Below are 13,148 nucleotides of genomic sequence, written 5' to 3' on the forward strand. Positions count from 1 at the left end.
TGCTGCTGTTGCCAAAAGGGAGTGAGAGTCATTGTGTCAACTGTTGTAGATAGTTGTCTGCTCTTTGGCTATAGGCAAGTTATCTCTATCCCAGTTAGGAGTGGAAGACTGAAGTAAACCACAGTGCAGGCTCGGAAGGGATCCCATTTTTGTAAGGAAAGGCTAGGGCCTCTGCTATGAACATGGGTGATTTGTTAGAATATGCTGTTGAGACTATCATTCAGATAATATTCAATATGAGGATTATTAGATTTGCCTCATGAATTCTGCCCAGTGGTCTTGAATGCAAAACAAGATTAATTTGAATATGTAGAGAAGAAAATAATCTTGGGATTGGTAAGAGGCTGACTTTTTAAAACAGGCTGATGGTGTCAATTGTAAATTTAAAATCTGTATATGCTACATAAATCTCCAATTGTGTACTAGATTAATGGTGGTACCTTGGGAAATTAGGTCAAAATAAGTGGACAAATTATGAATCATACATGATAACGATAATAAACAAGACATTTATTTTTGATATTCATTTGGGGGAAGGGAGAAAAGTCAGTTTGCTCTACCCAATGATGGTCTTTCTGAAGGAGTCTCCATTCATTCTGTAAAATTGAATAGGTTGTTTAACCTCAGGGGATTTTATGCTGTTAATTCATAAAGAGAACTTCCTTTGATGAGAGTGGTTATAGGGTGAGCCTTTGTGAGCAGCTTCGCTGGTGCACAGCCAGACTCCCTCTCTGAGTGAAGCTTTTCCCACACTGGCCACACAGATAGGGTGTCTCTCCTGTGTGGATTTTGCCATGCAGGATACAATTCCCTCTGGTGTGGAAACTCTTCCTGCATTGTGCGCAGGCATAGGGTTTCAGGCCTGTGTGGACTCTGATATGAACAATTAAGCTTCCTTTCTGACTGAAGGCTTTTCCACACTGATCACATCTATAGGGCTTCTCACCACTATGAACTCTTCTGTGAACAGCGAGGTTACTTTGATTCCTGAAGCTTCTCTGACAAATAGCACACTCATAGGGTTTCTGTCCAGTGTGGAGTCTTTCGTGAACGGCCAGACTACCTCGTTGACTAAAGCTTTTCCCACACTCCTTGCACTGATAAGGCTTCTCTCCTGTGTGTATTCGTTGATGTGTAACAAGATTGCCTTTGGCCCTAAAGCTTTTTCCACAGTGGGTACACTCAAAGGGCTTCTGACCAGTGTGGATTCTCTCATGTAACGTTAGACTACCCTTTTGCCTGAAGGATTTTCCACATTCCTGGCACTCATAGACTCTCTGTCTCACTCCAGGTGAATCTTCCTGTAGTGTCTTAGAATCTGGGGATTTTTGTTCCAGCTTCTCTCTTCTGAAAGAATTCTGGAAATCCCAGCTTGAGGATCCTGTGGCCTCAGAGTGATCATATTTGTGGTGGGCTTCTGTCATCACATCTGGTAAAATGAGAGGGAAGTCATGTAAGAGGCACCAATATGCTGAGTGAGAAGAACAGGGAAAAAAGAAACAATGCTTTGAGTGCTTATAATGTGCCAGATATTATACTATAAACTTTGCATAGATAATTTAATCCTGAAAACAATCTATTGCTACAGTTAAGAAAGTGAAAGTATAGGGAGGTTGTCAAAGATTGTGCAGCTAGGTAGGCATAGACTTGGGATTCAGGCATGCTCCATAGCAGTGTACTGCCTCTAAATTTAGTTTAATTTAGCCTCCCAAATAGTATTGTGTATAGACATGGTTGTTTCCATTTTAAAGATAAGAAAACAGGCTCAGAAAAATTAAGAAAACTATATACGATCAAATTAGTGCCATACCCAAGTTCTGACACCAAAACAGGTGTGGATCCAGGTTGTGTAGGGCCTAAAGTTTTAAAATTTTGGATGGATTTCACTAAGAAACAGTATAAAAGTAGGGACAAGGCCTTGAAGAGACCAATGTAAGGGAAAGATCCTGAACCTTGTTTCATTAGTTTCATAAGAAATCCACTTCTGCTCTAGTCTGCTCTCCTAACAGTGGAGTAAGCTCCATGATATCAGAATATATGTAGCAGAATCCTTGGTACTTTACATCTATTAATTCTAATCCCTGCACCCTGCAAGACAGAGCTTATTGTCCCATTTTACAGATGAAGAGGCTGGAGCACAAGAAAGTTAAATAACTTGTCTGATAACACAGATCAAGTCAGGGCTATCACAGAATCTGATCCAAGGAATTTTTCCCTTTAAAATCCATGCTATTTCAATCTGCTAAGCTATGGTGGAACTGAAGTCTATTTTGGTTTGGAAGTTATTCTCAACACTTCCTATGCAGATATTGACAGTACTCTCCAGTATTGCCCTGCATATGAGGCTTCTACTGCACTTTAAATATGGGTCCATTCATCACTAATAATAGTTTTCTTGGAGTCATCCTAGGGAGATTTCAACTTGTTATTCAATGATTGTGCTGAGATTTAAAACTGCTCATTCATTCTCTCAGAGACTACCTCCATATCAAGGCTGTTGTGCTCTGTTTCTACTATTTCTAACTCCAGTTTGTAGGCTTTCCCTGTTATCCCTAGAAACGGTGAGCTCCACCAAAGGAACATCTTCTCTGCATCCTCAGCCTGTTAACTAGTGCTGAGAACAGGGACACTGATTATTATGAGTTGAGGGCATCCCAGCAATCAACTGACTCACTGAAAAATGCTACATTCTGGGCATATCTTCCATGACAGTCCAGCAGAGTAGCTGTTGGAAATCCAAACATGTCCACTCCTGCTGTATGACCTTAATCACCACCTCTTCATATGATTCTTCCATGGGCTGTTCTTGAGTACCTGGGGAGGGAAAAACAAACAAACAAAAACAAAACAGAACAACAAAAACAAACAGGAAAGGACAGGAGAATTGATAAGTGAGGAGAATAAAGTCAACAGGAGCTCCAGTTTGGGGTATGAATGAATGGAGGAAATCTTGATTGCCTAATGTAATGTCAGTCACCTACAATGTAACTGCAAAATGAGCCAAAAGGTACCATGACCACTTATAAATGAGTCCAGGAGGAAGCAGGAGGTGGGAAAGCAGAGAAGACATAAAGCAAACAAGTATCTCTTCTTGCCAGTGCCAAGATAATGGTCCATCCTATTTGTACCTTAGCTTAGCCTTAGCATGTGATTGGAATCGTCCACTTCCTTCCCCTGCCTAACAGCCTGCTATTCTATCCTCCAAGCCTCCAAAGGAATTCAGAATATAAAAAAAAATTCAGCCATCATGATTGATTCTATGATTGAAATGGCTCCAGCTCTCCTCTCCAGTCCCCTCTAGGTTATTAGGACAGAACAAGAGATTTCATATTTCCTTTTGGCACTTCTTAGGAGGCTCCAGATGCTTCAAGGTATGAGAATACCAGTTCTGAGGAACTATAAATACTTGCCAATTCTTGGAGAAAAAAAGACCTACTTCAGACTCCAAAACCAAGCCCAAGGCACACCGATTAGGGTAAGTAACTTGCCCCTATTTCCAGAGCCAGTAAGGAGTCAAGGTGAGGCAAAGGCTCAAATCCAAGACTTTTTGGATCCAAAGCCTATGTCCAGACAATTCTCTACTTTCTCGTCACTAAAAAGCTGGTGAGAATTCTTATAAAATGAAATAGAATGGAACAGAGCTTGACCAGACCTTACTATTCTTCCAGATCCTAGGAATCCTCGTGTTCCACATTATCCTTTTGTATTTTGGGGGGGGATATTCTTCTTATTTCAGGACCCTAATTACTGAATACTTACACTTTATTTATGCAGTGGTCCAATGTATAATCTTTGTTTCCCTCTACTATGTCCCATGAAAATGCTGGCCTCCTGATTTAATGAAATAGCAGTGTGATACTACAATTCTTTGTTAACCCAAACACCTGGTCTTCTTGACAACTGCCCTTTCTGCTGCATGTTTTGATGACTGGAGAGGCATTTAAACTCTTTATTTGGAGGACTCAGCTCCAATTTGCAGTACAAGACACAGAGCGATGCCCTATCAGAGTGTCAGGACACTACAACACCGTTCACTTGGAAGTGGAAGGTGTTACTGCTCAACCACACATCCATCAAGAGTCAGTGGAAAGTATATAGGTACCTGCTACCTGAGGTTGGACTCTGTCTCTGGTTAGTCCAGCAAATAGTTTGGTCAGAACGTGTGGGCAGCACTTACAGCTGTGCCTCTCCACATGTTGTGAGATATTCAACAGGAAACAGCTCAGCTGTGTCTCAGGAACCTCCTTGATTAATAAAGGGAAGTTGTCGTATTTTTCTCCCTAGATTCCACAAATCTGAGGAATCAATTTCCTGAAGATTTTGGATAAAGTCACTTTATAGTAGAAAATATTGCTTCTATCAGAAAGGCCATTATATCCTGTGGAAAGAGCTCAGAATTAGGCCATGAGAGACTTGGATTACCCTTCTCTCCCCTTAAATGACACTGGGCAAGTAACCAAACAGCCCTGACCCTATTTCCTCACTTACTAAATAGTCTGATAACACTGTATTATCAAGTAGCTCTTGGGAGAATAAAAGAACCAAATGTGAAGGGCCTCTGACATGACCTACAGGTTTAAGGCCTAAAGTTGAGAGTCCACAGCAGAGGACTAGGATTGTTGCTTTCTTGAGGGATAGTTTAAGGATTAGGAGATTCTGGGGAGGGGTGATTATTTTCTCTGCACACCTGAATCCACTTTGTCCTTTCCTATTCTCCACCCAACGAAGTTTGTCCTTTCTCCCTTTCACCCACCTCAGAGAGACTGCACTTTCTCCTGTGCGTCTTCTGAAACCCTCCCCGCGGGCCCCGGGGCACACCTGCCTGTGGTCTCCCCCTCCCGCGTCTCGGGGTGCAGGGCCTTGCTCCACACCCGGCCGTGCTGTGCGGCGGAGAGACCCCTGCTTCTACCGACAGGCTCTCCCTTCCCGCCTCAGGTCTGCCCCCACCCCCAAACCCCCGGGCCGGCCCTGCGCGCTGGGCCTCAGCACCCCTTTCTCTAGTCCAGCTGGACCTTTTCCTAAGGGCCGCAGACCTCTCCCCACGCAGCTGGCTGCCCTGGGGAGTCCAAGCTGGCCAGGCCTACTCAAGGCCCCAGGGGGCTCAGGGACCGCGGCCTGCAGGCGGGGCCCAGCCTCGCTCGGGCGTACGGACCCGGCCGGCGGCCTCACTCACCGCAGCGGCGCGCGCCCGCAGACAGACAAAGGCCGACAACAAGCCCTCAGCAGCGCCGGCGCGAGCGGTCCGGACTACAACTCCCAGGAGGCTCCGCGCGAGCCTGAGCGGGGGCGGGCCGCACCTCGGCGGCCCCGGCTTCCCCGAGTAGTGTGGGAAACGTAGTTCGGCGATGCGACCGGCCGCTCGGGCTCTGCGGGTCTTGGTGCGCGCTGGGCGCTCAGGTCCCTCCTGTTTGGCCCCGAGCCAGAGATGCCGACTTGTTCGCGGATGTAGAGCGGGGGCCGAGAGCACCAAACGGCCCCTCAGATTAGCCAGGCGTGGGATGGCAGGTTGGTGAAGCCGTCCGCTGAGCCAGGACAGGGGGAACCCAGGGTTCTGAAGCAAAGTGTTGGGAAGAAATGAGTTGATAAAGCCTCGGGTGTTTAGGGGTTTTGCGTTGAGCCGCTGCATGAGCAGAGACTAAATGTGTAATTAGAGTTCTGAGACAAGGAGCAAATATTTGAAGTGAAGTCTGTGGGGAAAGAGGACTTGGAACATCACAGGAAAATTTCGAGAGCCTGGAGAGGAGAGCTATGCCCTACCGATCCCATCAGTAAGAATTTGCACCCTAAATAATGGGTAAGAGATCAGGTTTGGAATTGTCCTGAATTTGCTTGTTGGCTCCATCACAACAGTCTGGAGCCAACAAGCAAATTGACTAGCTACAGGATTCTGGACAGGCTTCTTACCTGGTGGAGAGCCCAGGATAGGCGCAGGTGACAGCTACAGGGGCCAGGTGAAGGCTTCTTGAAAGGGCCAGGGTCCAGGCCAGGCCACCCCGCTATCCTATTGCTTCAGAGCAAAGGCAGGTATGTGAGTGAACCCAGAAAAAAATCGTTCTGTATGTACTCCATGAATTATGGAGAGAAAACAGTATTTTCTAAGGTAATAAATTAGATTTTTTTCTTAACTGACTGTGTGTCTGAAGCATTGAGAAATTGTAAGCCCTGAAAATCGGTGTTCAGGGGGGCAAGAGTTGTTTTTCATGGGGCTTCTCTGAAGAGCCACAAGTCAAATCCCTGGCCCTGTTGTATGATACTGGGAGGGGACAAAGGTTGATTTTGAACATCCATGAGTTAAAGGCTGTCTAAATGCCTCAAGCCACCTTCAAATGCATTTTTATAGGATCCTGGCCTCTGAGAGGGAATTGGTCAGGGAAGACTGGCATTAAAGTTCCTGGGGGCTTTAGGCTTTTTGGGCTTCCTTCCTCCCACTTGGAATCACCTTTGTTTTCCTTCATCCTGGAGCTCTCCTCAGTGTACTTCTCTCCAGGCTCCCTGCTCCAGAGCTCCCACTCAGAGACTAGTCTATCCTGTTGAATGAGGAGTTTCACAAGGAATGTTTCCACTTGCTATGTCCTTGTCCTCTACACCAAAGCCACCTGTTAAACAAAACAAAACATTTAATTTCACACAGTGTACAAAGTGTAAGTTATAAGTTGATTCCTAAGTGTCTGTTATTACTATTACTAACAACACATCGGTACTTAAGTTTGTTGAACCTTTATGTCCTGAGCCCATTTTAAATGTCAGGTACTGTGCTGGGTTTTGGGGACACAAATGTCAACAAGATACACTCTCTTCTTCTAGAAAGGGAGCTGACAGTCTAGTTGAGAAGGCAAAATGAACGCTCTTCCTCAAAACCAGGGCCAACAGCTGTCTTACAGAGAAGTCCCTGAGTGTGCAGGGGAAACTGCCCTGAGGGCCCCACTCCATAAAGGCCCCTCAGCACAAATGCAAGGCTCCCTGTGGTACTTCCTTCATTATTTGTTCCAGAGTCGGAAAGAGAAAGGGGTAGGGCATTAAGGGACGGGCACAGTCACTGCTCTTTCTTTCCTTTTACAGCAGCCACAGACAATTTTCATAGCCCAGGTGGCACCAAGCAAGGGCCAGTCCTTGCACCTGATTGGGAGGTGCTGTATGAGTATCTCTGCTCCCTTCTCTCGCAAGGCTGTGTCAGTAAGGCTGAGTGTGTCACCCCAGGGCCCGAAGTCATTTCCCCTGCTGATAAACAACACCATGCGCCTAGAAGTCCTATCAGTTCTGTTGGGGTCAGGATCAGCTGTGGTTGTTAGGACGTTTCAGCTCCCATTGTGAAAGTAGAAGACAAAGTTTTGGTGGGAGAAGGTAACTGTAAAGGGGGAATGTTGTCACCTTTTTCAACAAATCTTAAGCTGTCTCAGGAAAGTGGACACATTGAATAGAAAGTGGAGGAGAAAGCGGTTAGTAATGGAGTTGATGAGACCCAGATGAGACCCACCCACTCCTCCCTTGACAGACACTTAGCAGTCTTTACCCAGATCCTACGTGGGGCCCAGTCCTCAACCACTGCTTGCATCTTAACACACACTCAGCAGGAAGGAGGGGAGCTGGGCAAGGGTGTCAGGAATGTCAATTTGAAAAATTGCCAAAGAACTAATACTTTACTTCACATGCATTTCAGAACATCACAGAAGGATAGATAATTCAATAACTTGTTATGACAAAAGGCAAACCATTTGGCGAAAAAATAAAGGTAAATGTTTATCTAACTCCTATGCCAAGATAGCCTCCAGGTGGATTACATGTGAAAGGTAAAACCCAGATCCATAAAAGACCCAGAAGAACGTATGGTTTAATAATTTTATAATTTTGGCCTAGGAAAGGTTTTCCTAACCATGGTAATAACAAAGGCAGAAACAATAAAGAATAAGATTGCTGGATTTGATTGCATTAAAATCCAATACTTCTGTGTCAAAAACACCTTTAACTGAAGTTAACACATGACAAGCTAGGAAAATATTAATAATTGTCATATTTAAATAGATCATACAAATCAATAAGAGAAAGAAAATATTTCAATGGAAATTTGGCAAAGGATAGCAAATCACACACACAAAAAGTAGAATTAAAGAAAAGTACTTAGACTTACTAATTTTTTAAAAGTGCTAATTGAAACAAAGAAAATTTTTCCCTAGCTAGTGAATGGCAAAATATTGCAATGGGGACAAAATATTGCAATGGGGAAATGGATGTTTTCATCCATGTGTAAATTGAGACAGTCGTTCTGATTAGACATTTGCTAATATGTTTCAAAAAGTCCTAAAAATATACATTTGACTTCCACAGTTTTTTTCCTCAGGAAAAGAAAAAATGAGGTAACTGAATCCTAAATGTGGAATGAAAGCTGCAGAATTCTGCAGTAAATTCTAAAGTGAATTACTGACTTGGAAAGGACTCTTGGTTCCTTTGAAGGGAGGGGCTGCCCCAGAAGCTTGCATGAGATGGCATGATCCTCAAGGGCTTCATTTTCTGCCATAATCTCAACAGAGTCTTTGGATCTAGAGTGGTAGAATGAGGATCTGCCCTCCTGGAAGAGTTTATCAGAATAATTTCCATTATGCCTCAAGTCTGTGTTTACTCCCCCCATCAGAAATGCAAGCCCCTTTAGTCATCTCTTAAGAACTGTGTTTTATGAACCCCCATCCCATCCCACTATTCTGTACATTCACTGAACTAACCAGTCTTCCCATACCTCAAAACCATTGTACTATGTCCAGCATGGAGACCAGTGCTTGGGAGAAAGCTGGCTTTCTTTCAGGCCCCTCCTGCTCAGTGGCCATGCTCGAGTAGCTGGACCTACCAGAAAGAAAGGAGTCTGTGGTTTAGTGCAATCCTCTGGAAAGGTTGTTGATCCCTCGGCTAGAGCCTGCAAGTGTCTCTTGACTTGCCAGCTATTTCTCAGGGCTGGAAGTCATCTTGGCCTCTCCTTGGACAAGCCAGTCCTGTTCTCTGCAGCTATTTCTGTCTCTTTGCACAATTATGTCTTGTGTTTGATCTCACTATTCTTACCTGATTTATAAATTCAGGATACTAGTAATTTGGGCTTAATAATGCCTAGTGTATGCGTCTTAGCTTTTGTAACCTCAAAATTCCCTCAACTATTCAGATATAAATTATTTATCCTTAAGGGATCTATTTATGCAGGCTTCAGCTGTTTTTAAATTCTTGCCATTTATTTCTACCATGTAACTAGCTGTGCCTTTCTTCATTTAGCATCTTGAGGGAGTTGCTTATAAACCAGAAGATGGGAAGGAAAGTTTGGGGGGTGGGGACAGATGCCCTACACTTGGTATATATTTTCTTCTATTTCCAGGACTATGGGCCCGGCCATCATTTCCTGCTGAGCTTCTCATGCCCAGAACTGATTATTCTGTTTGATATCATTTAATGGGGCTGCCTTAAGGTCCCTTTAGGATATATGTAGGGGCTGCTTGGCCCAGAAAGAGGAGGTGCCTTTTGTTGTGTGGGTGAGTGTTGTCCTTTCATAATGACCTTCTGAGGAAATGTCATAGGGGAGCACAGCCCATTTTGTAGCAAGGCCTCGCATTTTGTAAGAAGTCCCAAGCATGAATGTGACTGCAGGTGGGAGCTAGAAGTTGTTCCTGCTCAGGTTATTTGTTGGATGTTACTTACTACCACACCCAAGTTCTGAGCTGTGGTCTTTTGAGCCAGGGTTCTTCATCTGGGCCCCATGGATGGGCTCCATGTGGGTCTGTGAACATGCAAAATGGCAAAAGTGGACTTGGAGGCTTTTTAGGGCAGATAGTACATACTTTTCATTAAAGAGTTGGTCAACCTCCAAAAAGATTAAAATGATTGTTTGAGAGAATCCTTGAATAAGCAGAGATAGATCATTTTAAACCTTTTTCTTCTAACTTTTTATTTTGAAATAATTTTAGACTTACAGAAAAGCTGCAAAAACTAGACAGAGTTTTCACATTCATCTTTCACTAAGCTTTCCCAATACTAACAGCTCACAGAATTATAATATGATAGTCAAAACCAGGAAATTAACACTAGTATAATATGCAGTGGTACAACTTAACAGTAAGTGACTGACCTTATTTAAATTTCATCAGTTTTCCTCCTACTGTTCATTTTCTGTTCCTGAATCCGGTCCAGGATCCCACATTACACATAGATGTTGTGTCTCCTTTAATTCCTCCTATTTGTGACATTTCCTTATTTTAGAGAAAAAAATAAAATCTGTTGGTAATGATAATATTAAAATGCAAGATAAATGTAGGGACGTACAAACTGTCTGCCTCACTGTCTTTTTTCCTTCTTATTCATTTTCCTTTCCAAGCAAAACTTAAAAATTAGCTTTATTTTTATTTGGTATAACTGAAGTAAAAAAAAAAGGAGTAATGATTTTTATTTTAAAGTATGTAAAAAATACAGTTGATGGTTGTAAAAGGCTTTAAAAGTTTCAAAAGTGTTTTGGATTAGTCAGACACATTTTTTGAAATATAAAATACACAATTGTAGTAATCATACAACTGATTTTACTGTGTAGTAAACAATTTACCCTTGCCCAAAAGAGGTCTGACATTTGTCTTTGGTTTCTGGGAGGTGACCTCTCGGCCCTTGGAATATCATGCTTGATAGGGGTATCTTCATCCGGGGCTTTGGGTCATACTGGATAGTCTAAAAATGTGATTTAGGGTGCAGGCTGCCACATTAGGTAGTCTTAGGTTGGGATGTGGACACTCCAGGGAGTAGCAGTGTGATGTAGGGTGGGAGCTTTGGATCATGTGGTATCTACTAGTCGACCTCCAGAGGTGATGGAGACTGGAGACTAAGTCCAGCTACATGCGTGATTAATCATGTCTATGTGATGGAGCCCAGTAAACACTCTGGACACCAAGGCTCTAAGGGAGCTTCCCTGGCTGGCAGTACTCTGTGCATATGATCACATATTAATATTTGGCAAGCATTGCTGACCTGACTCCATGGCGAGAAGACAGCCAGAAGCTCCATGTTTGGTGCTTTCCCCCAACTCTGCCCTGTGAGCTTCTTCCTGTGGCTGATTTTAGTCTCTATCCTTTCCCTGTAAAAAAACCATAACCCTGAGCACAACAGCTTTCAGTGAGTTCTGTGAGTCTTTCTAGCAAGTTATCAAAGCTGAAGGTGGTTTGGGGAGACCCCCAAACTTGAAATTGATGTCAGAAGTGAGGGTGGTTTTGTTGACTATTCCCCCAGCTTTGCAATTGGCCTAATTTGCAATGACTTTAAAAGTTGAATCTGAACCCCACGAGTCTTTGCACTTGAAGATAAAAATCATTCTTCTCAGGGCTTCTCTGGTGGTGCAGTGGTTAAGAATCCTCCTGCTAATGCAGGGGATGCGGGTTCGAGCCCTGGTCCGGGAGGATCCCACATGCTGCAGAGCAGCTGGGCTGGTGCGCCACAACTACTGAGCCTGTGCTCCGGGGCCCGCGAGCCACAACTACTGAGGCCTGTGCGCCTAGAGCCCGTGCCCTGCAATGAGAAGCCTGCACACCGCAATGAGGAGTGGCTCCCGCTCGCCGCAACTAGAGAAGGCCTGCGTGCAGCAACGAAGACCCAATGCAGCCAAAAATTAAAAAAAAAAAAAAATTCTTCTGCCAAGACAAGAGATTATTACCAGTAAAGTGTCCTTTTATATTTAGCAGATACATTTCAACTAAAGTTTCCTTCCTTATATTTCAGTGTGTTTCATTTATGAGAATACAACAGAATAGAACTGGTCAGTTTCAGACCTGAAGTTATCTCACTTTTAATGAGGTTTTATAACAAATATTAGAGTTCTTCTAAATACAGTGGAGATTAAACCCAGCATAGAACCACTATCTTGAAAGCCTCTGATCATGACCTGTGGCAGCCTTTTATTGGAGGCCACACATGTATCTGTCTAGACTATGGAACTTTAAAAAATGTCTTGTGTGTTTTACCACTATCTAAGTTCCTCAGGACTGAAGAACAGCTTTGTAGACTTGTTTTCTTTTAGAAATTTCCATCTTAGTGCTACGTACATTTATATAATTCCAGTGGAGGGGATGGTGGCACATAGTTTGGCAACAAGAGTATCTTTTCAAATATTCAAATCTAATAGAATTGAGTTGAGCGTGTCTTTTCATTATGGGAACCAGGTACCTCAAAGTGCAGAGTATTTTTCAGGCACTCAAGTTTACCTTGATGGTTATGAAGTTTCTGAAGACAGAAGTCCCAGTGTTTACTTAAAAAGAGAAAAGATAAATTATAGGGTGAATGCTGAACTGATGCTTCACATTTTCAAAGACTGCTGTTTTCAGAGCACTATGAAAATGGACTTTAACTGAGGAGATGGTTTATGTTATGGCATTTTGGAACATATTTGTCATTTTAAAAATTTAAATATATGCAAATATGTCAGTGGGAACATACTAACACATCACTTTTTGTGCTTTTGCCCTTTTTATTTCTGAAATCCTTCCAACTGTTTAAAAGTTCCAAGTTTTAAAAAATACTGTAGTCTTAGCATTTCAAATGTTGGTAAACTTTTATTTATGAGTTTCCCAGTATTTGAGTTTGAACCTGCCAGTTTATTAACTAGAATGCTTTAAAAATAAAATGTGTTGCACTAGGAGTTGAAATGAGTTGTTTTTAACCCATAAAACAAGCTGCTGGGCACTATTTTTCTGTGGTTTTCTGAATAACATTTTTAGAACTGTCCTCAGTGATAAAATTTTAAAATATTTAATTGGAAAATATTTTCCATTTAAAAGTACTTGCTGATAAATTAGTGACACAATATTTTTCTGTAATCTTTCTACAACTAAAGGAGAAGTTGCTATAATTTTGGGACCTTGTTCGTATTCACATGTGGTTCTCATGGCAGAAGCTCCAAAGATGCCTGTGAAGCAGCACTGTGATTCAGTCTCTCTCAAATACATTCACTTGGCAGAGCCCCTGATGCTCTTTGTGGGACTTTATAAAATAAACGTTATTTAGCAGATGCTATTGGTGCCCCTCTCATCTCTCCTGAGTTCACCTTAAGCTTCAGTGGACAATGTTTCCATGTGTGGAGGGCTCTCACCTCAAAAACTTGAGTTCCTTGCCTGAGGACTTTCTTTGGCCACAGGAATTTGCCTGGC

General features: G+C 42.9%; 1 protein-coding gene across 5 annotated transcripts; it reads right to left on the reverse strand.

Moving 5' to 3' along the window:
• Positions 1–495: 495 nt before the first annotated feature.
• On the reverse strand, positions 496–5,245 carry ZNF32 (zinc finger protein 32). 5 transcript variants are annotated; one of them, XM_069541536.1, is made up of 3 exons: positions 5,174–5,245; positions 2,675–2,814; positions 496–1,429 (listed from the first exon to the last, which is right to left on the reverse strand). In XM_069541536.1, exons 2-3 carry the CDS (start codon positions 2,742–2,744, stop codon positions 678–680), a joined length of 822 nt encoding a protein of 273 aa, XP_069397637.1. In that variant the 5' UTR covers positions 2,745–2,814; positions 5,174–5,245; the 3' UTR covers positions 496–677. The 5 variants fall into 5 exon arrangements, with proteins under 5 accessions (XP_069397637.1, XP_059890586.1, XP_059890588.1 ...); XM_060034603.1 differs by having other exon boundaries at positions 496–1,471; XM_060034605.1 differs by lacking the exon at positions 5,174–5,245 and adding an exon at positions 4,754–4,774 and having other exon boundaries at positions 496–1,471.
• Between the last annotated feature and the right edge of the window lie 7,903 nt (positions 5,246–13,148).

The sequence above is a fragment of the Delphinus delphis genome, chromosome 16 (assembly GCF_949987515.2).
Source record: "Delphinus delphis chromosome 16, mDelDel1.2, whole genome shotgun sequence".
Taxonomy (NCBI): Eukaryota; Metazoa; Chordata; class Mammalia; order Artiodactyla; family Delphinidae; genus Delphinus; species Delphinus delphis.

Coding starts and splice junctions, on each gene's coding strand:
- ZNF32 (XM_060034603.1), bottom strand. CDS start 2,744: ATGTTTGGATTTCCAACAGCTACTCTGCTGGACTGTCATGGAAGATAT. Junction 1,472..2,674: donor CCAGAATGTAGCATTTTTCA/GTGAGTCAGTTG, acceptor CTTCTCACTCAG/CATATTGGTGCCTCTTACAT.